This window comes from Syngnathoides biaculeatus, chromosome 8 (genome assembly GCF_019802595.1).
Source record: "Syngnathoides biaculeatus isolate LvHL_M chromosome 8, ASM1980259v1, whole genome shotgun sequence".
Classification (NCBI taxonomy): Eukaryota; Metazoa; Chordata; class Actinopteri; order Syngnathiformes; family Syngnathidae; genus Syngnathoides; species Syngnathoides biaculeatus.
In genome coordinates this window covers 22,991,608-23,019,480 of record NC_084647.1, presented here as the reverse complement: position 1 = coordinate 23,019,480, position 27,873 = coordinate 22,991,608, and the positions used below count along the sequence as shown (strand labels likewise).

The following is a 27,873-nucleotide window of genomic DNA, read 5'->3' as shown; positions in this document are numbered from 1 at the left end:
ACGGAGGTAGGTGGGTAGATTAACTAGGGAAGAATAGAGATTATGACAGTAGATTAAGTAGTTTGATGAATTGGGTAAAGAGCTAGTGGTGGGTAGTTTAGATTGGTAAGGAGGTACAACCGATCATAGACTTGATTTATTCTGGGGCAATATTTGTTTTTTAGGGAAGTAGATTAGTAAATTAGCATGCTATGTTGAATTTCTAAGTATGTACCACAGGTTGATGAGGACTTGTGGGAAAAGGCTTTTGAAAATCAAAAGGCACAGACGTTGATGCTCTGACACTCCCTAAACTGAGTCCACCCTCTGTATTTCTGCCAGGCTGGCACCAGGGCGAGCGTTTGCGCGACGGTGAGCGCGGGTGGTTCCTGGCGGAATGCGCCGAGCCCATCACGTGTCAAGCCACCATCGAGCGCAACATGCAGAGGATGGACCGCCTGCAGGGTCTGGAGACCAACGTGTGACCGGAACTCATGACATTAGTCCTCGGTGCCCATAAATAACAGAGAGGACACAAGATGGCTGATACCTCATGAATAACTCGCAGGTCTTTGCAAATGAGTCATCCTCTTGATGCTTTCAAGGTCTCCTAAAGAAACAGAAGCTAAAATACACACACACACACACACACACACACACACACTATCAGGGCAAAATTATTGTGATGTCATGTCGTGGCGACCCCTAATGGAAAGAAAAATATCTCAGCTCATAGAAACAAACAGTTAACCGTAAATGCCTGAATGCTGTTGCTAGGCAAAAAAGCAGCACCGAATTATGTCTGACCATATGTGGGAAATGAGTTCTCCCCACTGTACTAAATATCATCAGTAGGTTATACGGCATCTCCACAATACAGTGTGCGTCCATGTTAAGATAAGTAATCTACAAGTTTCTCCCCCTGCCATTTTGATGCAATTCTCCATAGCCATACATTATATTGTTATGCAATGGTGTACAAATACAAAAAAAAATATTGGAAAGCCTCATCTTGTTTAAAAATCTTTAGAATTGTCAGTAGATTCCACCTGATTTTGGCAAACCATACTTTTGTCTACATAAACCTTTTCAACTCATTTCAACATAGTTCCTCAGCACCAACAAGATGGTAGCAACGCACTACTTTTGTCTTAATTAAGGTCCCCAATTCACTTCCACGTGGTTCCTTGGGAGCAAAATAAACAAAAACAGCAAGTAGTTGGGTTTTTGGTGTAATAATGGAGCTTAGCAGCACCATCCCAAAAAACCCCCAATAAATCTGCAGACATATAGTTCACGGTGTACCACTAATACTGCGTCACAGGATCATTTAAGTAAATAATTGCATGTGTGTTCCAATACTTTTGTCAATCTAGGTCATGTTGTACGGAGATAATTATGAAGAGGAGAATGCTATTTGTTTAAAGCTGAAAGCACTTTTTAAAACAAGACGTACCATGTCACAAAATGCAAACACACGTTGACATTCTTAACACACTCGCACCCGGCGGCTGACGCCCGAACTTACGTGAGGCTGCTTTCTCGCAACAAATATAGTAGATCTGTCGTGACCATGAGGGTCTGGCTAAGGTAAATACTTTGCACGTAAACGCCCAACATTTCTACTTCCGGGCATGAATTTCATTGACTTTTAACTGAGTTGTGTGCTCTGTGTAAATACGTCATCTTATTTTTTTTATGTTTTCGAAATATGATACAATGTAGAAACCTGCGTCTTTGGCATACACATTTTGGAAACACTCATTCAATAGCCCGAGTTCTTTGGGCTTTTAATAATGTAAATTCCTGAAAAGAAATATTTGCAGAATTTTTGATACCGTTCTATATATTTGCTGTTGGAGACTGTACAGATGTACCTAATGAAGTGTCCAGTGATTCAATGTCACATCAAGCATACATAATAAAAGCTTAATTGTTGACCTATTGAGAGTATGATTTATCGATCAACAAGCAGACGTGCAACTTCTCAACTTTGCCATCACCATTTGCGTCTGTTCATGACTTCAAGTTGAAACCAACTTGGGTTCTGCGTAAGGATCGCAAACGGTTACAATTAATCGGTTGTAACCAGTTTTCAATTGTTTAAAACTGAAACCGTAATCGGACTTTCGAAATAGGTTAAAATTTCCAATAATTTTTTCCGGTTCCGGTATTCCACATTGCACTATTTTTTTCAATACCATTTCCACTTTTTTCAAGAAATGTTAACATTAAAACATTTTTCCAAAAAAAAAAAAGAACAAAAATTTAACTTACACGAGTGCGTTGTTGAAAGCCACATTCAACAAGCTTGTTTGTCAATATTGTATACAAACTACCCCATTACCGCGGAGTAAATTAACGATCGATGGTGTAGCGCCGGAGAAAAGGAGTCAGAGGCGGAGTATCGGACACAGGAACAAAACTTGTTTTATTGGCAGACATCAAAACACTACTCGCATAACGGCGGGTGAATTATGTAAACACCACAACGGTACCGATTTTAAAAACGGTTAATCGTTTTTTTGCTACAGGTGTTCGGTTAAAACCGATTATGAAAGTAAGCGTTTTTTTGCAATCCCTAGTTCTGCGGCAGGACAAAAATACCAAACACACCAGCAAGTCCACATCTGAATGGTGACAAAATGAAGACTTTGGAGTGGCCTGGTCAAAGTCCAGACCTGAACCTTATTGAGATGCTGTGGCATGACCTTAAAAAGGTGCTTCAAGCACTGAGACCCTCCGATGTGGCTGATTTACAACAACTCTAAAGATGAGTGGGGAAAAATTCCTCCACAGCGCTATAAGAGAAGCAAGCGTAAACGCTTGAGTGGAGTTGTTGCGACTAAGGGGGGCTAAACCATTCGCTACCTTTGGGGTGTGTGGGGGAAATCACTTTTTCCACACAAGGCTACATATTTTTTTTTTCTCCCGTAATTGCCTAAAAAACAAAAAAGGATTTTAAAACTGCATTTTGTGCTTACTTGTGTTGTCTTTGACTAGTATTTAAATTTGTTTGTTGATTGGAAACTTCGGCAGCACGGTGGATCAGATGGTAAAGTGTTAGTCTCACGGTTCTGAGGCCCCACAATGTATGATTTTTTTAACGATTTATTTGTGTGGTGCAGCTGTATTTGAACACCTGTCCATCAGAAGTATTGACTTGAATTGAAGATTCAACCCATTGTAGATGGGTCGTGGCTGGGTCTATCAACATGACAGTGACCCGAAGCACACAGCCAGGAAAACCAAGGATTAGCTCTGTAAGAAGCATATCAAGTTTCTGCCATGGCCTAGCCAGTCCCCAGACCTAAACCCAATAGAAAATCTTTGGAGGGAGCTGAAACTCCTTCTCAGCGACAGCCCAGAAACCTGTCAGCTCTAGAGAAGATCTGTCTGGAGGAGTGGGCCAAAATCCCTCCTGCAGTGTGTGCAAACCTGGTGAACAACTCCAGGAAACGTTTGACCTCTGTAATTGTAAACAAAGGCTACTGTACCAAATATTAACATTGGTTTTCTCAGGTGTTCAAATACTTATTTGCAGCTGTATCACACAAATAAATCATTTAAAAAAAAAAAAAATAAATCATACGTATGATTTCTGGATTTTTGTTTTGTAGATTATCTCTCTCACAGTGGACATGCACCTACGATGAAAATTTCAGACCCCTCCATGATTTCTAAGTGGGAGAACTTGCAATATAGTAGGGTGTTCAAATACTTATTTTCTTCACTGTGTTAGTTTATTTTATTTTTAATTCACAGTTATGTTACATTAATCCAGTAAATTGTTTTAAAGTCTTGAGATTCAATCCCTAATCACACCCGGAACTTTATCTGCTAGCATGACTGACCACACCCGTACATTTTTCAAATGTGACTGTAATGAGTTTAAAAGTGTCTAGCAAACACTAATGAAGACAACTTTATTTCATATTATAACATTTACAGATTAAATGAACGGTTTTACAAATTGCAAGTGCAACGTTGGAGGTGAATATTGTGGAGATTCAGGCTGTTACATGACGTGCTTTACAAACTGCGCGATCCAGGTGATCACATTCAAATTGAATGCAAAAAAAAAAAAAAAAAAAAAAAAAAATCCTGCTTTCTTATAGTCCAGTTTGCAAGAAATTACCAAAAGTTGGGTGGTTTTACAACAAATAGGCCTACTAACCTGTGATTATTCCTCCCAGGTGCCATCCCAAACTAATTGTCATCGTCACTGTCGTCGTCATTGAAGTAAATGTGTTGTCCTCTGGGGTTCCATGCCCTGTCGTGGTCTCTGCCGGCGCCCCTCGCTCTCGGCATGGTCGGAGTCGTCGCTGTCGTCGTCTCCTGCGTGGTGATGAGGTCGATGATGGCTGTGATGACTGCGCAGTCTTTGGATTGGCGGTTTTTCCAGTCCACAGGTGCCGGTCTGCGGATCTTGTCCGCCAGCAGAGAATGCAGCTCTTGTTTTAGACTCTGAAAAAAGAATGATGAGAATTAAAACTGCAAGCAGTGATGTTTGAACGATTTTACTTCCTTTATTATGGTGAATCCTTCCAAATGATTACCAATGTACACATTAGATTTTTTACACTAAGTGTGCGCAAACTACTTTGCTCAGGAGACATATTTGAAAAAATAGATGGACCAGGTCAATCTTTTAATGAAAAGATTTACTGTGGTGCCTTGACTTATAAATGTAATCGTTTCTATATAAACATGCTACTACTTTGCAACCTTTGGCCACCAGAGGTCAGTAAAGGTCAGTGCTGGTGACAGACTGCTGCGACTAAGCAACAGTAATCCAGTAATCCTTCGCTGTTAATTGGTACCAGACCGACCCGCGAAAAGTGAAAAACCACAAAGCAGGCCTAAATGTTTTTGTTTTTTTTTTGCTTTATTGGTCCATGTCATTTGCTGGGGATGCCGCATTATACCCTATCAATCCGGCTTTCCCGCTGCAGCACTGTACTAAAACTTTTTTTTAAATTTTTCATCATTGGTCCGTGTTGTCGCGCCGAGGATGGCGCATTAATGCTTAGCGATCTGGCTTTTATCTTTTTTTGGGGGGGGGGTAGAAATCCATGATGCACTGAATCTGCGATAGGTGAGCCGCGAAGTAGAGAAGGATTACCGTACTAGCCATTTTTTAAAGCTATGTAAGATATTTCTGATAGTATTGTTGTATGCTCTGCCTGTATGTGTTCCTACCACTTGTGCTCAGGTGATTTATAGCAAAATAGATTTTTATTATTTACAAGTCCATGTTCCTTGTAGGTACGTAATTATTGGTTTCACTTATTCACTTTTTTTTTGGGAGGGTTGGGTGTGGCGAACTTATCCTATTATTTGTTTTAAATCAGACTTTTGTGCCTCGGCCAGAGGCTTTGCTAACAGAAACTATTGTCGTGGTGTTGTAGCATCTTGGCGCCAAGGAACTATGTTGACGTGAGTCAAGGAGATTCAGTTTGTACTTTGCCGCCATCTTGTGGAATGTATAAGCAATTATACACCATTAGGGATAAGGCATCAATTACTAACAGACATTTATTTGAGACAGTGCTAGGTCCCTACAGCTACTAAAAAAAAAAAAAAAAAAAACTAAATTTTAATGAAACTATATGAATAAAATGTGATTCAATAAATGTAAGAGAACGGTCTTAATTCCAATGTCTTACTTTGACTAGATGAGCAGTGCGCGCCGGTGACCTAAAGACAATCCACTGGTCCACAGCGATAGTCTCCTGGTCCTCATCCTTCTGGATGGTGATGTCGCCACCAAAGAAGAGCAGAGAGAAGGGGGAGACTTCGGTGCAGTCGTACAGGAAGATCTGAGGAAGCGCAGAAAATTTGACATGCGCTTCAGACAGGAGCCCGTGACAGGGATGAAATGTGTCCGCTGCTGTGAGAGGAAATGTCATCTTGTCCTTCCTTCTTTTGAAAAGACACTTGAAAGGGCACTCAGGCAGCAAATTGGAGCGGCGTGCAGCAAACGGATAACGATAAATGTTACAGATTTAGTAGAAGTTGCGAATAGACCTCCAGCAAGACCTACACATTTGTCAATATGAATTTCTAACATCCAGGTGAAGCCTCTACCAACGGTAGAGACAATTTTTAGGTCACATTTTAACATTCTTAACTGTCACACAAGTGTAAAATTGCAAACAATATTGTTGACTCATACACTACAAGCTGTTTAGAAAGGAGAGTTCCCCATATTGATGGGAGTTTTGGAGTACTTTCATTGATTTTTCAAGATCCAAAGAATATTGTTCTGTGACAACATCGGTAATGAACGTACCAAACGAAAGCCTCATCTTTACTTTGACTACCTTTTTCCCATTTTTTAGCCAGCAGCAATAGAACACTGGCTTCTGATCAAAAAGCGGAGACAATGAGCTTTTTGTGATGTCAGAGCTAAGTTAAGTTTAAAGTTCAAGGCTCATTAGGGTAGAGCTGTCAGATTCAGGGTTAAGTCTGTTGTGAGGTCTTGGGGGTTCAGGTTGGGGCAGGGCTGGGCGATTATGTGAAAACAATTGTAATTATTTTGATTGCTATAGAAATCAAGATTGATAAATACAATAATACATTGCATTTCAAACTTATTATTAGTATTTATTGAACTACAAAAAATATTTTTAAAAATAGAAATAAAAAAATGCATAAAGATAAATAGAGCCATAGCTAAAAACATTGCCACACGTAGGGAGACTATCGTATATGTCTTAAAAAAAAACAAAAAACAAAACCTTAAAATTCTAAGATTTAGCAAATAAATATGTTAGTAATCTAATGGACCTAAAATGTGAAAAATTGTCTGATTTCAAGTCAAGCAAGGTGGAAAAAGTTTGTCTTTTTATACGAAGCATCAAAAGTTCCTGCCATATATGCCTTGGCCTCTTGGGGGCAGTGTACTGTAATGGATGCATGAATCGGCATATTACAGTAAGGCGAAACAAGAGAAGAAAGTTGCAATATTACGTCATTAAACCTATTTTTCATAGATGAGGAAGGTTGTATGTATCACTACAGTGTGTGCATGTGTGTGTGTGAATATTTGTTTTTTGAAAGTAAACAACTCTCGTGATCTCATGGTAATCTTAGCTAGCCTGTGAATCGGTTTAAGCATTAAGCTGGCTATTTGAAAGTAGTTATTGTCTGTTAGCCTGTCAATAAGGTTAAACATCGAACTGGCTATTCCAAAACAATGTGTCTTGTATTTAAATATACAATGTGTTATTATTTTGTTGTTCATTCACGTGATAGCCTGCAGGGGACAATCGGATCAGGACACCATAACATCATTGTCACCCTTCTCTGTCGGTCTGTGACCTTGACAGCCTCGCAGTGCTTAGAAGGGAGCAAGTTGATGATAACCATGACGTAATCAAAAGAAAGTACATGAAAGTACTATTGATCACACACACATGCACACACGCTCTCATGCAGCTCTTAAGTGTGTGTGTGTGTGTGTGTGTGTGTGTGTGTGTGTGTCTGTCAGCATGGTCACTGCTTTTGGTGCAGCCTCAGAAGAGCGAGTGGTTAAAGGTCGGGCTTTTTCCCCAATGAATATTTGATTAAAACGACACATTTCAACTGGCTCTCAAACACGAGTGCTTCAAAGACCAATCACACACACGTGCACACCCACACACTAGCTTTTTACATTGCATGGAATTTTTTTTCTTAATAAAGTGATTGGGGTGAAAGTTATCTGTCATTTTCTGCAATATTGGGACAGGTGTGTTAAGATTTTTCACCCAAACGGGAGCTGGATCTCCTCTAAAAGAGGCTTCTGACCCATAAAAAAAGGAGCCTGCGAAAAGGAAACCCAAAATGCCAAAACAATAGTGTAAAGATTAACACTTGATATCTCACACCCTGTCACCGTGAAAGCAATTGTCACTATACGACAACTGTTTTAATAACATAAAAGAACAACAAAAGTGAAATGACAGATTGCTACACACCCCTGTTCAAGTCCCAGGTTTTTGTGATCTGAAAAAAATGAGGCCAAGATAAATCATTTCAAAACATTTTCCACCATAAAAGGTGGATGCTGGACCCTTGTGTGAAAGCACAGTTGTGGCATCTTTGCTGGGTTCCGTCTAAAAAGCAACGGCAAATAAAAGTGTTACTTACGTTGCTGGTTCTCATTTTGAGGTGATAGATGAGCCACTTATAGTTGAAGTTGGTCTCCTCGTAGTTGACGGACTTGGGGTGGATACACACCTTCCCGTCATGCTGAGTGTACACTTTCACCCTGCACGAGATAACGCAGTGGTTGTGTTGCTATTCAAAAATGTAAGAATACAAATTGCTATGTCAGCTTGGGTGAAACTATAGTTTTAATAAATGCTATTTATGGATTTAAATGTTTTTCATCACATAAAGCACATTGAGTTACCTTTTATGAAATGCGCTATACAAATAAATATGATTTACTATGCTTTAATAAATGTAAGGGAGAGTTATAATCACTAAAAAACAAAAGTGTCCTTATTGAGTTAAAATGGACACCACTCACACACAGTGAGTGCCAGGTAATTTCAAAGAAAATTTTGATTTCTAAATATTATGTGTAGATATTTTAAAACAGTCAAAAAAATGTTTACTATTTTGGGATGCGGGAAAATCATTTTCTGAGGCTCTGGAGATAACACAGGCAATGAAAATATACCTAAACTAATGTAGAGTTGTGCTTAGAAGGTTACCCATCGAAGCAGAATTTGTAAGATGTGTACAATTCTTAAAGGTCAAGTGTCATCCCTATAAACATTCTAAAATAGATATTGTCATGAAAAATACACAACATTATTCACTTCAATGTCTATACGAAAAAATAAATAAAAGCGGAGAGCGCGTCATCCATGCGCAAAGTTGCACAAGTGTCATTTTACGACACCCAAATGGTCGCAATATAGGCTGCATCCCTTGCCCGTGATGTCACCCCGGAAATTCGCCAATGAAAACACGCAGTGGATCCTACAATGGGAGACGAACACACCCCTTCTGACATGGATGCTCTTTTCAAAGAAGAGAACATCTCACAACCGAGTGAAGAGACTGGGGCAATATTACCCTGTTGTTTCAAGCCATATTCAGATGATATGCAATCACGGCCAAACCGCCTCCCCATCCGATCCACTTCTGTGGTGGAGATGAGCCATCGCGGCTCATCGCAGTCGGCCGGTGTGGCTCATTTTCGGCGCTGAAGTGGCCTATCACGGAGCCGAGACGGGCTGATTTAGGGGGTTGTTCATAGCCACCGACGTCTGCGATGAACAACACCGTCGAGCCGGGCGCTTTACGGCGTTGTCATCACACGCGGCTGAGTGCGGCATTGTGGCAGCGTTCTTAAGAGCCACCGCCGTCTGCGAGCCCGATGCGCAACCTTCGCCGCGTCCGCCGGTTACGGCCTCGGCGCCTCGGCCGGTGTGGCTCATTTTCGGCACTGATGGGGCTTATCACGGAGCCGAGCCAGGCTGGTTTAGGGCGTTGTTCATAGCCGCCGCCGTCCGCGATGAACAATACCGTCAAGCCGGGGCCCTTTTCAGCGTTGTCGTTGCATGCGGCTGAGTGTGGCATTGTCCACAGAGTTCCTCCTTCGCAACAGCCTTCGCTGGTGAGCCCAACGCGCACAGAGACATTTAGCACGCCTGTCAAACGTACTTGACGTTTATATACAACGTACTTATGTACTTACGTACTTATATGACGTACTTTATCTTTTGTTACGTTATGAGAGACAGATTACGTGGTCCGCCCCAAACTATTATTTTTTTTTAGTAGCTGTATACACACCTACCTCTCATTTAGAACCCACAAAGTTCTCGTCCTCTGCACCCGTGCAATCAATTTTTCACGACGAACAGGGTCTCTTGCAAACTTATGAAGGGTAAATCCATCCTCCCGAGTGTTCAAGCAATGTCCAGCAATCCAATGAGCCGGCATTTTGGCTAACACGAAGAAACAACGAGCTACCTTCCCGCAGGTAAAACTAATAGAAACAAATGAGTCCACTTGAGGGCGGTCCTGCCATGTATGTCACTTCCTGCTTCTTCTCGAAAACAAATCCCTTGAGAGGATTTTCATGGCGGGAGTTACAAAAAGCTGTATACATCAAAATCATGTTTTGTGGTGAAAAAACGCATGGGTCCATGTCAGCTGCCGTTTTTTCCATTAATATGTTAAAAATCATACACATATATATATATATAATAGTTTTACCTCTGGGAACGTAGCTCGTTGTTCCTTCATGTTAGGCAAAATGCTGGCTCGTTGCACTGCTGGACATTGCTTGAACACTCAGGAGGATGGATTTACCTTTCATAAGTTTGCAAGAGACCCGGTTCTCGTGAAAAATGGATTGCATGGGTGCAAAGGATGAGAACTTCGTGGGTTCCAAATGAGAGGTAGGTGTGTATACAGCTACTAAAAAAAAATAATAGTTTGGGGCACACCAGGTAATCAGTCTCTCATAATGTAACAAAAGATCCACGTACGTATGACAGGGGTGCTAAATGTGTCGATGTGCGCGTCGGATGGCTTTCGCATCGACTTGCTCGCGAAGGCTGCCATTGACGGCTCGCCAGTGAAGGCTCACGGACGAGCACGGCTTCGGCCAGGCTGGCCTCTCCGCACAGATTTATTTTTTCGTATAGACATTGAAATGAATAATGTTATACAGTGTATGTATTTTTCATTACAATATCTATTTTAGAATGTTTATGGGGATGACACTTGACCTTTAAGTTGAACTATGAAAAGTCCGATGGCGTCTTATTCGAGTAATATTGTATTTATAAAGGGAAACTTGGAATAACTTTAGATTTCATTAGAATGCTTCTGCACAAACTGTTTTTTTTTCTTTTTTTGCAAGTGTGATTAAGAGGGAAGCAAAACTGTGAGACAGCCACGTTCCAAATGGGGCAGTGTGAGCCAGACGAAACTATCGCATTGACAGCAGGGAAAAATCTGCTCTTAGCATGACTGTTTGGTTTGGTGATGAAATAAACAATGGCTTATTTAAGACTGCATAAAACATAAGTGAACATGTTAATGGGTCAGAACTTCAGAAAAGATAAGAGACTTTGTATGAAGATGAATCACAATAATTTTGCTCACCCAGGTCTTTTTTTGCTGTGCGACGGTCGGATCATGGCTACTTTAGGGTACAGGCCAGCGACGATCACTGCTTTGATCAATCTCTCGTTGTCTAAGAGAGATGTCCTTTTTATTTAAAAGTGAACACCATAGTTTAAATAAATAATAAGACAACTCCTCATGAATATTCACCTGAGTTGACATTAGAGTTAGGGTCTTTAGGGTCCTTGCTGCTGACAAAGCCTGCGTGCATGAGATGTTCAGCAAACTGGCCCTTCATGTTGTGCAGCATCTAAATGCCAGAAAAACAAAGATGTGTATTCGGTCGACATGCGTTAACAACGTGCATATGAAAGCACTCCTGTACATTTTCAAAATATTCAATGAGAAATTGTATTTGGATTCTGTTAAGCATGTCAAACCAATAGAAGGCACACTTGACACATTGTAGCCGTTTCAGCCAATTAGATGACTCATGAAAGCAAATTCCAGAGAAAAAAAATAGTCCACTTTTTGAAAAATCTTTGAGAAGTGCAATCTAGAAAAGGGCTAAAAAAAAAAAAAAAAAAAAAAAATTACAAATTTAATTAGATGCCATCGTGCCACAAAAATAAGACACTCCAAAATGCCCTAAACATATAAATAGAATACCAATATTTAAAAAAAAAAAAGAATTAAATAAAATACAATGAATGAATTCTTAAAGGCTAAAAATACAATAACATGAAATATTGAAAAAAATAAATAAAACTTTACTGAGATTCACCTGGAGTGTGTTGGCAGACAGGAAGTTGTCCCAGCAGAACTCCCGCTCGGACCGACCGCCACGCTGTTTAGCTTCCTGCCAGCCCTGACCAGTCGATGGACGACAAATGAAGACTGATTAATTTAAATAATTAATTTTCATATACAGCAAACAAAGCCATGATCTACTCAACTACCTGGAAGGCATTGACCACAGTAATGTGATCACTTTTGGAGTTCCTGGACAGCGTTTTCCTCCTCTTGTCTGCAATATCCTCTTTTCCCTGAGAAGCAGGAAATCAGGAGATAGAATGCTCAACATCTAACCGTGTGTGGCATCTGTCCCTGCTGCTGCAGCTTTCATGTTTGAGAGGTGGCAAACTACCAGGGGTATGAAGAAAGGGTCTTTGAAGCTGAGGGAGGCAGCGATGGTGAGCACGGGGTCGAGGCAGCCTAGCAGCGCTCCGAACAAGATGAGCTTTCCAATGTGAGGCTCCACGGGCAGTCGAGCCAAGTGGAAACCCAGCGCAGTCAGGTTCTCCGAATGGTCCAAAGCATTCTGACACCAATGAAAAGACACAACTGTTGAACTTAGCAAGGCAATAGATTTTATTAACCGCTTACATACAGCAGTGCCTTGAAATACAAGTTCCATGTCCGAATTTAAAACACTTAATTTTTTGTGTAATGGTTTTTAACAACTGTATTGGGGGGGAAAAGTAGTTAGTCAGCCACCAACTGCGCAAGTTCACCTACTTTAAAAAGATGCCTGTAGTTTTCATCATAGATATACCTCAGCTATGACACAAAAAACGAGGGAGGGGTGGGTGGAAAAATCACAGTCTGATTTGTTTTTTTAAATTATAAATTCGACTCTTCCAGGGTTCATACTCAGTCTGACCCAAAAAAATTAAGGGCTTTTTAGGGGCATTCTTAGGGGCTGACACGGAAAAAATTTAGGGGCGACACGGAAAAAATTTAGGGCTGACACGAAAAATTTAGGGCCATCGTGGGAAATCAAGAGTAAGGAAAAAAAGACTCACCCAATGGTGCCAACAACCGTTCTTGGTTCATCAAATGTTCCAGTACCTCAGTACCTGTGACAGTGATCACCTGTCGCCCCTTGTGGTCGTTCTCATTGATATGACCATTGTCAATGTCTTCCCATAACAGTCTACAGAAAAACAGTCTGTCTCAGCACCCCTACTCTAGCTCCTTGAGCCTACCCAGTGCCTCCTCTATTTGTTGCTGCAGAGGTGCCAAAGTGGCTCTCTCGTCCTTTGCTCTGCCTCTGAGTGCATTGGCCTCGGTGATAAACCTCAGATTCCTCTTTTCTTCTGCCTCCTCACACAGCCTGTCAGCCTTCTCAATAAGCGTAGATATGTCAGTCTCTAGTCTGGCTTTGAGGCAGTAGAGATGAAAAGTGGGCAGCGATGCCAAATGTAGCCAGGTGCGAAGTCTTCCTTTCCCCACAGTGGTAGTTTTTAGCAATGTCGCTGTCTGGGAACATGACTGCAAACACTTTTGAATTATTTTCACAAGATTTGTAACTGTAATGGTTGCAGATCACTTTTAAAGTCCACACGATCTCTGCCTTTAACGAGTCCGTCTTCGTGTATTGAACTACGTTCATAAAGCCTGACTTTCGGCTGGTTGAAGTCGATGACTGGACAACTGTAAGTGCGCATGCACTGCCAGCACCACTGCCTGAGGTTGATGTTTCACTATCTTGATATTTTAGAAACAGATTCATACCAACGCCAAATCAGCATGTCTCCTGTTTTCCCAGTGCGACTCCAGCGCTTTGACACCCATCTTTTCAAACTGGTAACTCTGCTTGCACAGATGGCAGTAAAACATGTGCCGATCTTTTGGATCTCGACGAACCCAGCTCCCGAACTCCTTACTTTCAACCCAAGCATATTGAAAAATGCACTTCCCCATGATACAAGTTGGATCGATGAAAGAACTACACTACGTCGTAACGAAGACGAAGTGAAATGCGTACTCACGGAACCAAACAATGGAATATCGACAAGATGGCGACTAGTTGTCAACACATTGACTTCCGTTGACAATTTCCGTTTGTTTTGCACGCCAGACGGCTCGCTATCTTTTTAAAATAATTTTTTTTTTTTTTTTTTTTAGGGAGAATTTTGGCGGTAGAGGTCCTCCCTTTGATTTTTTTTTAATTTAAGGCCTTTTTAGGGGCTTGACCAGTTATCGCAGATTTTTAAGGAGTTTCAGGAGCCCCTAAATGCACCTTAGAAAATTTAGGGGTTTTTAGGGCCACGTGCGAACCATGTCTTCTATCGCTGAGGCAGTTTTGGTCGATCGCATGACCACGTGGCAAAAAAAACGTTTGCCTATCATCCATCTGGTCACTTCATTCAGGTGTGGTCACGATATTGATCCCACGCGTCCACACTCTTCTATCGCAGCTGCAATACACTTTAAAAGGTCTTAAGAATGTTTTCTATAATACTAAAATTGGAAAATGGATTGATGAGGTTTTTGAGTATTTTTGACCAAAATTTGTTTCACCTTTAATCTTCAGCTTTTATGACCTCTCCTCTTGAGAGCATCAATTCAGTTGGAACATTTCATATCATTGTCAACTCCAGTGAATAACTTCAGTCCTGAAGACAACTGCTTCTGTCTACATTTTAAACATGGTCCCTTCTTTAGCTCTTTGCTTTCTTACCAGGTCTTTGAGGTTTTTTATGGCCAGATTCACAGCCTTTTCAGTGGGCGGGTCCAGAGCCTTCTGCAGGAAGTGAGCAATGCCTCCAAGTTGCAATATCTGAACAGAACGTGCATAACAACACACCGATAATCTGTATCTGATTGACACAAATTCAAGATTAAGATCACATTTCTTTTATTACTCCTGTTCTGTGTGCAAACAGATACATTATATCGGCCTCTCACCTGCTGGCTTCACAGTAAAAATGTATTCATATGCGTCAAAGCTTAACTTCAGGTGCAACATTAAAAACCCTCAATAAAGCTGCCAGTGCAAACACTCGATTGGAGTGAACTTTGCCTTCATGTTCCATTAGCATGCGCTGAAGTAGTGAATTGTGATGCTTTGCAAAGAGGATGGTAGAAATAAATGGCAAGCCATTTTTGAAGAGGTGATGACCTCCTCCAGTGGGAGCACCAAGTCCTTTTGCTAAGTGCATTTTTTTCACCTGTTCTGAGGTAAAAGGAACATCTTTATGTAAAAACATTCACATGCTCTGCAAAATCTGCAAAGCCATTTCAGCCAATCAAATGCTTAAAGACATTTCTTTTTGGAAAAGCCACAAAACGCTATTGGGTTAATGTTATCATTCCGTTCGACATTGGTGCAGTTAATAGGACAAAATGGGGGGCGGGGGGAGCTAAAAAAATACCAGATTTCGCAGGCAGAAAGGGGCTTCTGAAACTAGCACCTAAAAGCTGAATATTAGTGGAAAATCTTCTCCTCCCATTCTGTCTGTACAATTTATAGATATCAGCCACCCAGGGAAAAAGGCTGCTAAATATACAACAGGGCAGGAAAAGCGAGTGTCTTTGTCCTCTCATTCTGCTTCAGTGACATTTACAGAACAGTTGCTTATGAAAAAAGTGTGAAAATCTGAATTTAACAAAGTGCAAAATTGGCTAGTACAACCTCCAAAGGCTAAATATTAACGAATAACTTAAAACCCGCATTCCACATTGCTGCCGAATATATTAAAACGCAAAAAAAAAAAAAGCATTTAAACTTAGGCTGAAGGGGTCGCGTGACAAAGGGGTCCCACAAATTCCCGGTAGTAGCCCCCTTTCTGTGTTTGTGCCATTAACAGAGAACAGCGACCATGTAACAATCTCAACATGACGAGAAAGCCTGAAAGGTGCATCTGATGCTTCATTTAAAAAAGGTAGAATATTTGTGCAATGAATTTATAAAAACCTGAGAAGTCAGTCTCAATTCAAAATGTAGTGTAATAGGCTAAATATTTCAAATGCAGTTTACTTGTGAACATAAGAACCAAAGCACATCAGGAAAAAATATTTAATTTCAAATACGTTAATATGGATGTGGGCTCAATGTGTCACAGTGCTGAAGAATAAGGCTTTCAAACAATTCTGCGAATCCTAAAAGATTTGTGCTCTGAGCTGTCTACTTGTGATTGGAGCACATATTACTTGCAAACAGACCTTGATCTGCAGGCACAGCTCCTCCAGCGGAGTCCTCATGATTTCTGGTAATTGGTAAGCATCCAGAAGACTGGCTCGGAGGCCATTGTACAGATGATAGCACTTTCCTGGACACACTCTATGCATATGAATGCAGAACAGACAGGAGAAGTGGGGGTGGAGAGAGAATAACATCTCAGGGAAAAGAAAAAGCTTAATTGCGAATCAATGGCACGAAACTGCACTCAGTAAGCAGCTTGCGCTAATTGGGCTTGGCTGAACTCTGATGTTGAAAAGTGGCAACAGAAGCTGGAAACATTCTCCTTTTGTGACTTTTGTGACACAAATGGAGGATGAGAAAAGGAAGATTGGCATTGCATGTAATCACAGTGTCCCTAAAGTCTATAAAATGGCCCCGGTGAGTAAACAAAGGCAAATACATACGCACCTGCCTGCGCGCCCTTTCCTCTGCTTGGCGTTGGCCAGGCTCACCCACTCGGCGGTCATGGTGCTGATGTTGTTGTTTGTGTCAAAATTAGTTTCTTTGATCTTTCCTCCATCGATTACAAAAACAACATCATCTATGGTGATGCTGGGAGATTGGGGGAGGGTGGGGGGCAAATGTGATGAAAATGGGAATGGGATGAAGTCAGACAGAAAATTACTTCAAAGCAAGCTGTTTGAAAATGTTTGGTTTTGACTAGAATAGTAAGTAAAATTGAGTCCTAGAGAAAATGTACTGCCTATTTTTAATAAAAGTGATGGCAGGCAGGGGCTGCCTCTTTAATTTGTGTTTAAATAAATCTTCAGTTCGTCTGCCTCATTCAAGCCAATATCACAGCTCTTAATCATTACCTACTGCTTTGCACTTGTCTTGCACTGCAAGCACTGAAAAAAAGTTCTGGTGAGACACTTAACACCTACCTGGTCTCAGCTATATTGGTAGCAATCACAATCTTTCGCACACCAGATGGAGGCCGTTTGAATACCTACGAAGACCGAAGGATGAAGTTGGATGTTTGCTTGAGGTGTTGAGGGACGGCGGTGGAAAATACAGACCTGCGTCTGATTAACCGTCGGCATGAGCGAGTGCAGTGGGATGATAACAAAACGATCTGTAATAGGAAGCAGAACACAGGTTGTAGCTGCTTTATCAAGCTGCTGCTAGATACTAAAGCATAAGCATCAACTTTTTACATCGTATCGACAATGGATTTTTCACAAACCGGTGTGATTCAAAGTGTAGATTTCAAGCTTGAATTTAAGAATACATAATTTTCAGTCAAATATTTCCATGAACACATAGTACAGTTCCTGTGGCTAGAATATTCTACGACTAGCAGTGATTGGAAATAGCTAAAACTAGGAAGGCTAACCACCATTTTAATTCACAACCATCTTATTTTTGTACTCTCTGAAGCACAGAGCTATATGAAGACTGTGCTACTTTGTTGGCCAGACACTTTGCTCCTCCATGAGTGTTACAATCTGGCGACTGCAGCAGATGGGCAACATAAAAAATCCTATGTAAAAAAGTGCCGGATAGGAAGACAAGATGCAAAAAACGGGATTAGCAATTGGTCGACTTCAGTCATTACATTTATATTCAATGCGAAATAGTGAAGTCAACTTGTCCACAAGGCTCTTCAACCAAGATTTCTTAAGATGCATGTTTGGGATCTACAGCACACATTTCACTGCCCGCCTGAATGTCAAAGGTGTAGCAACGTGACGTTGCATTCAATGGTCACAAATGTCAGAGGATATATAGCATCTGTGAATGGTATTATGCTATCACTGTGACCACTAAAGTAGCTTAACTTCTGAAAAACTATTTGATGTTGAAATAATGAGGCTACAGAAAAATGCATTTAAAAATAGTGCCCACCAGTGCTGTTTTTGATTTTACATCCACAGCGCACATGGAAATCAGTGGGTGTCTGTCTACCTGATCTGAACATCTGCTGTCCCATCAGCAAGTCATTGAGGCTGCTGATGTTGTCCCAGCCAGGCAGGAAGACCAGGATGGCTCCTTCCTGTTGTAAAAATAAAAAAAAATAAGAGTGTGATTAGTCCTAAGTGGCGCACAAAGATAATGTGAAGAATCTTTCATTTCTTATTTAGGCTTTGTCTTTGTCAAACATTAAAATCTACTTCCTTATCGAGAACAATTTGTTATCACAGAAGTCAACATTGGCTGGAGCGCAAAAGATTATGATTTGAGTGGGTCCATTTTTTTGTGATTACTTTTTATCATATCAAAGCACTGCCTCTAGATAGACAGAAAGAAATATTTAGAATCATAAGTTGGTTGAAACGTCATCTTCCCAGTAGGAGCACCTGTCAGCATTGCTGTCTTAAAATAAAAGTTAATTATTAGCGTTTGTCTACTGACTCTTTTTATTAACTCTAAGAGGAAACAGAACTGCAAACTGTCATATCACCTTACTATTTTCCCAAAATGTCCATTACTCGCTGCGTGTCATTGCCCCTGATGTCTAATCATTGAGCGCTCCATCCGTAATTAATCAATCATGCCGCACAGTTGGCCGCTTCCTTCGTTCATGATTACATTACGTCCAATCAGTCGCTTTCACTTTCGGCAGTCTGACATTTGTCAGTCGCGGTGACTTGACAGTTTGGCTGGCTAAGCGTCGGCATGACGGACAGACACAACAGCTTCTTATGCAATGGGAAAATGATTCTGTCTCTGCGCTAAGCACTTGTGTTTCATATTCCAGCTGTTTAACTCCAATGGAAAACAACCGTAAATGTATCATGTGGTAGTGGTCCCAAACTTCCACGCCACAGACTGGTACCAGGCCATGGCCCATTTGTTACCAGGCCATCCCTTTACATTACGTTATGTGGAGATTGTCCTACAAAACTTAGACATGTAGTCGCTCCACAATGTGTGTGCCTCCATGTTTATGTGCTATATTTAGTAGTTCCACCTCAATTCTTGCCGTTTGGATTGTATTTCTCCATAAGTCCTTTTTATTTTGGTTTTAACATTTAATAACTTGTCTCGAGCCAATTTTTATCCCCTTCCTATCCTATATCAATGTTGCAGCTTTGAATGTTGGCCAATACCGATATCAGTCTGATCCAATATCTGCAGTAATCATACATGCTTATGTTGTAATATAGAATGTTACAAAAGGCTTGATGTAGTGATATTGCTCACACAGAAAACAATAATCAGCAATAGAAAAATTGGAAAAAATAACCCGTAAAATGAAACAACATAATATAACTGTACTAAATAAAATACAAAATAATTATATTTAAATTGCAATAAACTCAACTTAAATTAACAGAAGCATATTCTACATTTCGATAAATAAATATTAAATTTAAAAAAAACAAAAAGCTCGTATTTTAAGGGGAATAGCCCATCAGGAAGTCAGCCAGTATATTGCCTGTTTTTATGTGTTTTTTAACATTTGTATACCAATGTTCATTATTTTGAGAGATGTGTGCTATAAGGTCAATGCTTATTTCTCATTATCTCATCAATGGTGGTTTTTAATTCATTGTCCGTTAGCTTTGAGCTACAAATTTTTGTGAACAAAAATGAAGAGACAAACAATGTGATGTATTTGAATATTCAATAGGTATAATTTTTTATCCAAATTTTATTTTACAGTGCACTTTAACTCAAGTGTAAAAACAAACAAGCGACAAGTTAGTTTTTAAGAGTAAAATCGGAGACTGAAGGGCCAGTCTGATCTGTTCCTGGTTTTTTTTTTTCTCCTGAGATCAGCTCTCAAAAATTGGATCGGGACACCCCTATTGTTTAATATTACAAAAAAGTGTTTCTACAATTAAAGGCCTCTCCTCAGTAGATTTGTCCCAAGATATGCAGTTGTAAATAAAAACATCCCTGCGATAAAGTACAAAATTACTACCTTTGAAGTTTCATTTGTTATGTGCATAAATGGTAATAATACAATAGGTATACCAAACAACTGAAGTCTTGAAAAAACTGACACATGAAATTTGCATGAATATAGTAACAAAGGACATTAGAACAGGGAGATGGAGATTAAAAAAATAACATGGATTTAAGATGCTTCAGGAGTGTGAGCATCTGTGCAAACGCTCATTAGCACTGAGCTGTTGCCCAGGAGCCATGTTATTTCCTCTGATCTTATGTCACTGTGTGCTTGGATGCTAACGCTGCTCTCCCTCCCATCTGGTCTCGCTTCACGAAAATATATTCACCAAGGACAATGACACTCAGTTTGGATGGTATACAGTTGGAATTCTTGGATTGGACCTGACTGGATTGTATGTGTATCTAATAAAGTATATTACAGCAAACTCACCTCTTCGTTGAGCACAATATGGCGGATGAGCGCCACGATGAGGTCCAAGTCAATTTTGTCATCACCATCCAGGATCTCAAGAGCAGCTATGGTGTCTTCAGAGTATCTGGGGGGGAAAACAAGTGACATACATATATAAATACATGATTTAGGTCCTGAATGCACGAGAGAAATGCTCATGGAATATTAACCCAGTAGCGCATAGAGTCCAATATTATCATGGAGAAGCAGCATTTAGTGATATATTTGTAAATAGACATTTGAATCAAATTAAAATAACATTTCTGCAATTGGCTAGCAACTAGTTCAGGGTCCACACCGCCTTCTTCTGCCTGAAGATATCTGGGTTAGACTCCAGTGCTCCCACGACCCTTGTGAGGATAAGCAACTCAAAAAATGGATGGATGGATAAAGTAAAATTTAATGCGTTTCACACATTCATGTTTTCTTTAAAGAATTGCACCCACCTTACAAATTCTGCCTGGGTAATCAACCTATGAGTAAGCACAACTGTTTTCTAATTTACTAAATAAAAGTACGGCTGTACATTTCAAATTTATATTTAAAAAAATAATAATAAAACAGATCATACTTCATGTATTGATCATATGAGTAAAAATCATGCATTGTAAAAATGCAATACCCATGGGCAAAAGGATTTCCCAGAATTTTTATGTCAATTTTGGAGGTGCGCATTATACGAGAGATATTACAGTCGCTACCAAACAATAGTGTTCCAACCACCTGGCTTGAAGTGTGCGAGCATAACAAGGCCAGCTCTCTTTGTATTCGGCCTCCTTCTCTTCCTTCTCAGGTCTGGAGTGGTGTCCCTGCCAGAAGCCCCTTTTAAATGCAGGCCGGCGGACCTGGTTCTTGGGACGATGCCTGTTAAAAAAACAAAAAAAAGACACAGGAATTCCATGTTAACTGGAACTGTTGCATAAAAATTTAATGTTCTACCTTGTCATCTCCACAACGTCCTCGAGAAGGAATTCCTCCACTGGGAATGTCAAGCCTGGGATGTGGATCATAGGGCAGTTGTCTAATGGACAGATGGGGACCCATTATTTACCGGAAGTGCTGAAAACTGAGGCTTGTAATTTAAGAGGCAAATACCGAAGTACTTGGAGAATTTCTCCGCGTTGAGCGTGGCACTCATCAGGATGACCTTGAGGTCATGTCGCACGTCAAGCAGGTCCTTGACGATGGTGAGTAACACGTCAGAGTGCAGGCTTCTCTCGTGGATCTCATCCAGAACCAAGTGGCTGACACTTGATAACAGCCTGAAAAGGACAACAAGGCACAAGTTGCAAACATTTTTTATTTCTTCTTATTGCTGTCATGTGTAAGGTGTGGTAGATTACTTTCTTTCATCAGCTTACAAGTTTTGGCTTCCATACCAATTAGTAAATTGACATTTTATGAATTTCCATCCATCCATTTTCTTGTCTTGTTCTCACGAGGGTTGTGGGGGTGCTGGAGACTATCCCAGCTGTCAATGGGCAGGAGGCAGGGTACACCCTGAACTGGCTGCAAGCCAATCACAGGGAACAGAGAGACAAACACCCGCACTCACAGTCACACCTAAGGGCAATTTAGAGTGTCCAATTAATGTTGCATGTTTTTGGGATGTGGGAGGAAACCGGAGTGCCCGGAGGAAACCCACGCAGGCACGGGGAGAACATGCAAACTCCACACAGGGAGAGCTGAGATTGAACCCAGGTTCTCAGAATTGTGAGGCCACCGTACTGTCATTTTATGAATTTCCGGCTGAAAACCAAGAATAAATCATTGCTGACGATGACGTTTTCATGACCATTACTTGAAACTTTATAGTTGACCGAGGGGTAGTAGAATTAGATGTAACTAATGTTTATATCAGGCCTCAGTGAAAAAGTTAAAAAAAAAAAAAAAATATAAATAATGGTTACTTTTCAATGAAAGAATTATGCTGTAGAAAAAGCAAATTTGGAAGCTTTTATGTTGAAGGACTGTTCAAATATGTTTTTTGTTTAAATAAATACATCACTGGAGGGGGGGGGGTTAAATATCAAAACAAAAATCCATCCACCTATTCATTTTCTGTATTGCTTGCAGTCATTGAGGTTGCAGGTGAAATGAAGTCTATCCTCCCAGATTTTGGGTGAGAGGCAAGGTACACCATGGAATGGTTGCCATTTACTCACAGAAAGACAAAGAACCATTTACATTGTAACCGATGGACATTTGGCAAGGGTTTCCTCACCTTTTGCATGCCTATGTCTTTTATTTTGAAAATTGACGAGATGCTCAACTTAAAGGATTGACAGTTTGGTCAGAAGATAGTTATGAGAGCGATTGTTTTCAAGATTAAAATCAGACTAATCAGAACAACTTGGATTAATTAGACTTAGGGTCAGGATCTCAAAATTGCACCCCTTGTTATTTAACTCTTTGCAGCCAGCATCTTACAAATATAGCTCCAGGAATCATAATGAGTACAGTTGAGATTTAAACTGATGCTTGCTGTGTTTGGTGCTATAAGCGCTGATCTGTGAAATAATTGGGTTCTCTGGACTGAAAAGGTTTATGCATCATACGTATAGCTCAAGTATACATGGACAGTACCAACCTCTGGGTCCACTGCTGTGTAAACATGAGGCAAAATACTTGCAGCATTTTGGCAAAAAGCCCATAGTCCTAAAATGACTCACTTGGTTCAAGTCGTGCCAAACTCATGAAGAGAGACAATGAGACAACAAAACCTGGCATCCTCGCTTCCGACCGAGGATACTCGTGATGCGAGGAAGAGCAAGCGGGGATGACTCAACTGTGTTTGTGTGTCATTTTTCTGCCTAAGAGGATGGAGGGTACATACTAATGGGGATAGCACTGACAGCAAGCACAAATCAATGAAGCCGAGTGACACAGAGGGAAGGAGGGCCAGCTGAAGTAGCCAAAAAAACAAATGCTGGGAGGACGGATACTCACGGGTCTGAGCGGAGCCACTGAAGGATAATGCCTGTGGTACAGTACAGAACCGAACCTTGTTTCCGTGGTAACTGGCTAGGAAGAAGGGAATAAAATACAATTTCCAAAATTAGGTTCTTTACCAATGGCTTCTCTATTAATAAGAAAGTGTGTCATTTTGCAGAAATGACTTTGTTCTTTGAATAAGCAGAAAAAGATACAAAAGTTTTAAACAGGAGGCCATTATTTTTGCTATTTTCTGACGGTCAGTTTTCATTATCCTTTACCATATGTGTAACTATCATCTCTATTATACCTTCCAAATCACATACTACCTGTCTCCAATTTAATGAGATTTCATTTTGTTCAATTTCTGTATATTACCATATCCAGTCACAGCATTAGTGACTAAAGCACTCAAGAAATCCAAAACACACAGACGTGTTTCTAATAATTTGATTCATTGACATTTGTACAGGTCCACAGCAATTCTGGTACATTGCTATATTGGAGTCAAGCTTTATGAAGGCAGTTAAAAAAAAAAAAAAAAACCTGAAACTAAGGTTATGGAAGAAAAAACACTTAGCGACACAGGACAAATAGTGAGGTCTCAGTAAGGTTAAAAAAAAAAACAATCATCTTGGAAAAACTGTATAAACATCGATGAACAGAATAGAATTGAGTAAGCAGCGGTAAATACCTCGAATTCAATCACATTATAAGAAAATCTCTGTAAAGGCAGAATTCTAATGACAAACATCTCATTAAAATGTCTCCATAAAGTTGTGCCCAGTGTGTGTATAATGTAGATTAAAAAATTGGCACTTGGTTCACACGCTAGTCCCCCATCTTAAAATAGATAATTGGGCCTAATCTGAGTCTGCAATGTCCAACCTTTACAATTTCAACAATTTAACCTGTGGTGTGAGTTGTATAAGGAGTGATTCTCAGAAAAAGGTCAGGGCAGACAATTTTAAATCTTAACCCGGGTCAATAGTTTACATATGACAAGCAGCCTAAAAGGAACACCTGATCTTTATTAGGGGTTAATAGGAGGCACTTTAAACGATGGCAATTCTGTGCTGACTCCCATTGTTCATTATTTTATATATGATGAGTCAATTCTGAACAAAGGCACATCCCCAGATATTCAGGGTTTGCACACTTATGCAAACACATTATGATGAGGTCCCTCACATTTAAAAAAAATACATTAAAGATGTTAAAATTGGAATATGGGTATCTGGCTTTAGGTGCCATGAATTTACCTCTGCAATCGAATTTGATAACCACACGAATTTCCACTGCCAACCTTTTCTGCCCTCTCGGCGGCCACACGCTCTGCTACCTGTGGGAGGTGCAAACGGGCAAATCAGGTAGGAAACCGTGCTGAGCAAGGACATGAGCTACAGGTGGAGGCGGCGTACCGAGATGGCGCTGATGCGCCGGGGCTGTGTGCAAACCACACGGCACACTGAGCCCATACCGCGGTTGATGTGGTCGTCCAGGATGAACTGCGTCACCTGTGTGGTTTTTCCGCAGCCTGTTTCGCCACTAACCACCAGCACTTGGTTGGAGTTGATCAGCCGCACCAGCTCCTGATGACATAATGTGATCAGAGGGAGGAGAAAGGAAAGCACGGTGCGTCTGTTTCTTATTAAAAAAAAAAAAAATCAAGAATGAACCTCTTTCTTCCCATAGGATGGCAACTTTTCTCTGAAAGTCTAAGGAAAAGAGCAAAGGACCTTCAGTCATCACAGAATAGCATTGAGAAACACCAAAACATCATGAACACTCACCAGCATCTCCTTGTACTTTGGGTGTGATTTCTTACTCTGCAGATCTCTCTTCAGTGATTCATCCAGCGAAACATCTCTTGCTATTTCCTGGAGTAAGAACTCCAGATCTTTGTCATTCCTCCTCATTTTCTCTCGATCTTCTTCGTCGTCCAGTTGCTGCAGCTCCACCATATCATCAGCATCATTATCGCCATCAGCATTAGCATCATCATCAGCATCATTATCGGCATCAGCATTAGCATCATCATCAGCAGCATCATCATCATCACCATCATCCCATCTGTCAGGAATTTCATCTTTTGCAACTGCCTGTGAAATGGAACTAATATAAAAAAAATGGGTACGTAAATACCGATCCCTTGTAATTAGAAAGTTAAGTCAGTTCGTATGTGGTTTTCTTCAATGCCATAGCTACAAATTATATTAAGTTTGGTGCCACAGTGAGCTCATGTGTCGAAGGTAGAAGGTAGGAACACAGGTGAAAGGGCGTGCTGGGGTTCTGCCATTTCAAAGACTACAGAAATTTGTGTACTTGCCTGCAATTATCGGTGTTGATACTCGATGATTGTTGCAGTCTTAGTGATTATTATACAGAACAAATTAAATAGGGGAAAAGAAATGTTACTCCCTAAAGTTAAACCCAATGTAAGTACAGAACCGTGATTTTTGTTGTACTGTTGTGTATTTCACCCTTGTGCAATTACATTTCAGTTTTATATATTTAGTTTTATCATTTTCCACTTTCATCATTATTACCAGGTCTCTAAAGACAACCAAGACCATTCCTGCCCTATACAATGTCTGATGCAATGCAGCGGTTACCGTTTCTTGTGTGTTGTTGTGCCTTCCTCAAGTTTGATCTTCTGTTTTTCCTCTTCGGTCATGTCTCCATCAAAATAGCTGCGCAAAGCACATTGGTCAGTCATGCCTCTGTCAGCTAAACACATTTTAAAAATAGACATATATAGCCTGTATTCTGTATTTTTTATAGTCTTGAGTGTCCCAAGTTCTTTAACATCTCCAAAAACATGCTGATGTTCTACCAGTCCGTGGTGACAAGAAGCCTCACATACACAGTTCTGTACTGGAGAGGGGGCAATGAGATAGATAACACTTCTCACCTAGACAAAGTGAGAAGGAAGCTCTGTTATAGGCACGGAATTGGACAAGACAAAATGAGGAAGTTTTGTTATGGGGACAGAATTAAACATCCTGATATCTGTGAGAGAAAATGGGATGCTGAACAAGCCTATGTCCACCAAGGACAATAAACAGCTTCCACTGCACAGGAACCTCTCCAGGCAGAGCAGCAGCTTTATTGACAGGCTGCTGACTAAGGACGTCAAACATCCTTTAAGTCAAGTTGCATTGGTGCCCAGAGGAAACCTCATTCCCTCACCTTTGTACTGTTCTGTCAATATCTTCTGTGACTTATTTCTGTATACATATAATCCGCACATCCATTATCTGAGCCACTCAGCTGCAAGTGTCGCAGGAGTGCAGGAGCCTATCCCAGCTAACTTCGGGCAGGAGGTGGAGTATACCCTGAACTGGTTCCCAGTCAATTGCAGGGCACAAAGAAAGAACCATTGGCACTCACAATCATACCTAAGGGCAATTTAGAGTCTCAAATTAATGCATATTTTTGGGTAAAGGGAGCAAACCGGAGTGCACGAGGAAAACCCACGCAGGCACGGTGAGAACATGCAAACTTAACACAGGTGGGGCCGGGATTTGAAACCCAGTCCTCACAACTGTGACGCAGACACTGTAATCAGCAGGAGACCATGCCACATATACATAAAATATTACTTATTTAGATTTTTCAAGATGTTTGGACACTATATTTACCACTGCCGGTTACTCCGCATGTCTGCTCTGCCTTTTGTTTTCATTGCTGAGATGACAGGGACATTGAATTTCCCATGAGGATAAATAAAGTAACTATCCTGATTTAAAAGCTATCACGGTTTAAAAAAAAAATCTTTTAAAGTCTCACCAGTGACCACTCTTATTGGGAGGTGCACGCCGGCTGACCGCCGACGCAAAACCTCTCGCATTTCCACTTGGTCTCTCCAGACTCGGCTTGTCATTCTGGACGGAGTCGAGCAGCTTAATAATGTGCTGCTCTCTGGCCTCATCCATCTGGACAATTGCCCGCTGCAAACATGCAGGTAAAACAGAGCATGAATCAAGTAAATGCTTGAGAAATCAGGGCAGTGTGGTTCTAGCAAATCCAGACAAGCAGGCCCTACTCACAGTTACCTGAGTGAATGAGTGTGTGAACATACCGATCTCCGGTCAGCCTGTTTCTTCCGCACGGCTCCGTACCTTGCGTACCACAAGCCAATCTCACGACCTTTCAAGTGGGATGGATGGCGACCATCGTCGTTGTCCCGGTCGAAGCTGCCACTGAAACTACTTCCCCGGCCGGCTCTTTCTCTGCTGCCATCACGAAAGCCTCTACTACTACCGCCTCTTCTGCCTCGTCCACCACCTCCACCTCCGTACTTATAACTCATCCCGACGCAAGAAAAACAAGCGACGTTAGCACGAAACGAGACACAACTTGTCAACGCAACTGTGACCAAACAGCATTAGCTTGGAGCTAAGACGTTCAACGGAGGAGCGAATACAAATTCAACACGTTAACCCACTTGCATTGACACCAGAATTATTAATAAGAAGAAAAAGAATTGTTAATGGCAATTGTTCCACACATGTCGTTTGAAAATAATACAATAAATGTCAAACTATTCATGTGCTTGCTTCCATCCGGCAAGTCGCACATTTCTGACGTTGCA

General features: G+C 40.8%; 2 protein-coding genes across 3 annotated transcripts in view; one reads left to right on the top strand and one right to left on the bottom strand.

The window, feature by feature from the left end:
• LOC133504349 (rho guanine nucleotide exchange factor 26-like) overlaps positions 1–1,921 on the top strand; it is a 31,478-nt gene extending 29,557 nt beyond the window's left edge. Inside the window, exon 15 of the mRNA XM_061826503.1 lies at positions 322–1,921. Coding sequence (XP_061682487.1) covers positions 322–464 — 143 coding nt within the window. The 3' untranslated portion in view covers positions 465–1,921. The remainder of the gene's footprint in view (positions 1–321) is intronic.
• dhx36 (DEAH (Asp-Glu-Ala-His) box polypeptide 36) lies at positions 466–27,873 on the bottom strand. 2 transcript variants are annotated; one of them, XM_061826502.1, is made up of 27 exons: positions 27,361–27,873; positions 27,069–27,229; positions 25,892–25,969; positions 25,070–25,391; positions 24,956–24,994; positions 24,698–24,868; positions 24,539–24,618; positions 23,292–23,366; positions 21,438–21,604; positions 21,282–21,363; positions 21,066–21,206; positions 20,322–20,427; positions 17,939–18,026; positions 17,050–17,105; positions 16,915–16,979; positions 16,439–16,582; positions 16,012–16,129; positions 14,528–14,626; positions 12,209–12,382; positions 12,021–12,107; positions 11,846–11,929; positions 11,272–11,371; positions 11,101–11,191; positions 8,116–8,236; positions 5,649–5,801; positions 4,157–4,446; positions 466–604 (listed from the first exon to the last, which is right to left on the bottom strand). In XM_061826502.1, the coding sequence occupies exons 1-26, from the start codon at positions 27,589–27,591 to the stop codon at positions 4,189–4,191; spliced, it is 3,291 nt and encodes a 1,096-aa protein (XP_061682486.1). In that variant the 5' UTR covers positions 27,592–27,873; the 3' UTR covers positions 466–604; positions 4,157–4,188. The 2 variants fall into 2 exon arrangements, with proteins under 2 accessions (XP_061682486.1, XP_061682485.1); XM_061826501.1 differs by lacking the exon at positions 466–604 and having other exon boundaries at positions 3,882–4,446.

What these genes read in the sequence shown, in the direction of transcription:
- dhx36 (XM_061826502.1), bottom strand. Translation starts at nt 27,591, where the DNA reads ATGAGTTATAAGTACGGAGGTGGAGGTGGTGGACGAGGCAGAAGAGGC. An exon ending in TATCAAATTCGATTGCAGAG is followed by an intron (nt 23,367 to 24,538) that starts GTAAATTCATGG and finishes CCTTCTTCCTAG; the next exon opens with CCAGTTACCACGGAAACAAG. An exon ending in GAAATTCTCCAAGTACTTCG is followed by an intron (nt 21,364 to 21,437) that starts GTATTTGCCTCT and finishes TCTGTCCATTAG; the next exon opens with ACAACTGCCCTATGATCCAC.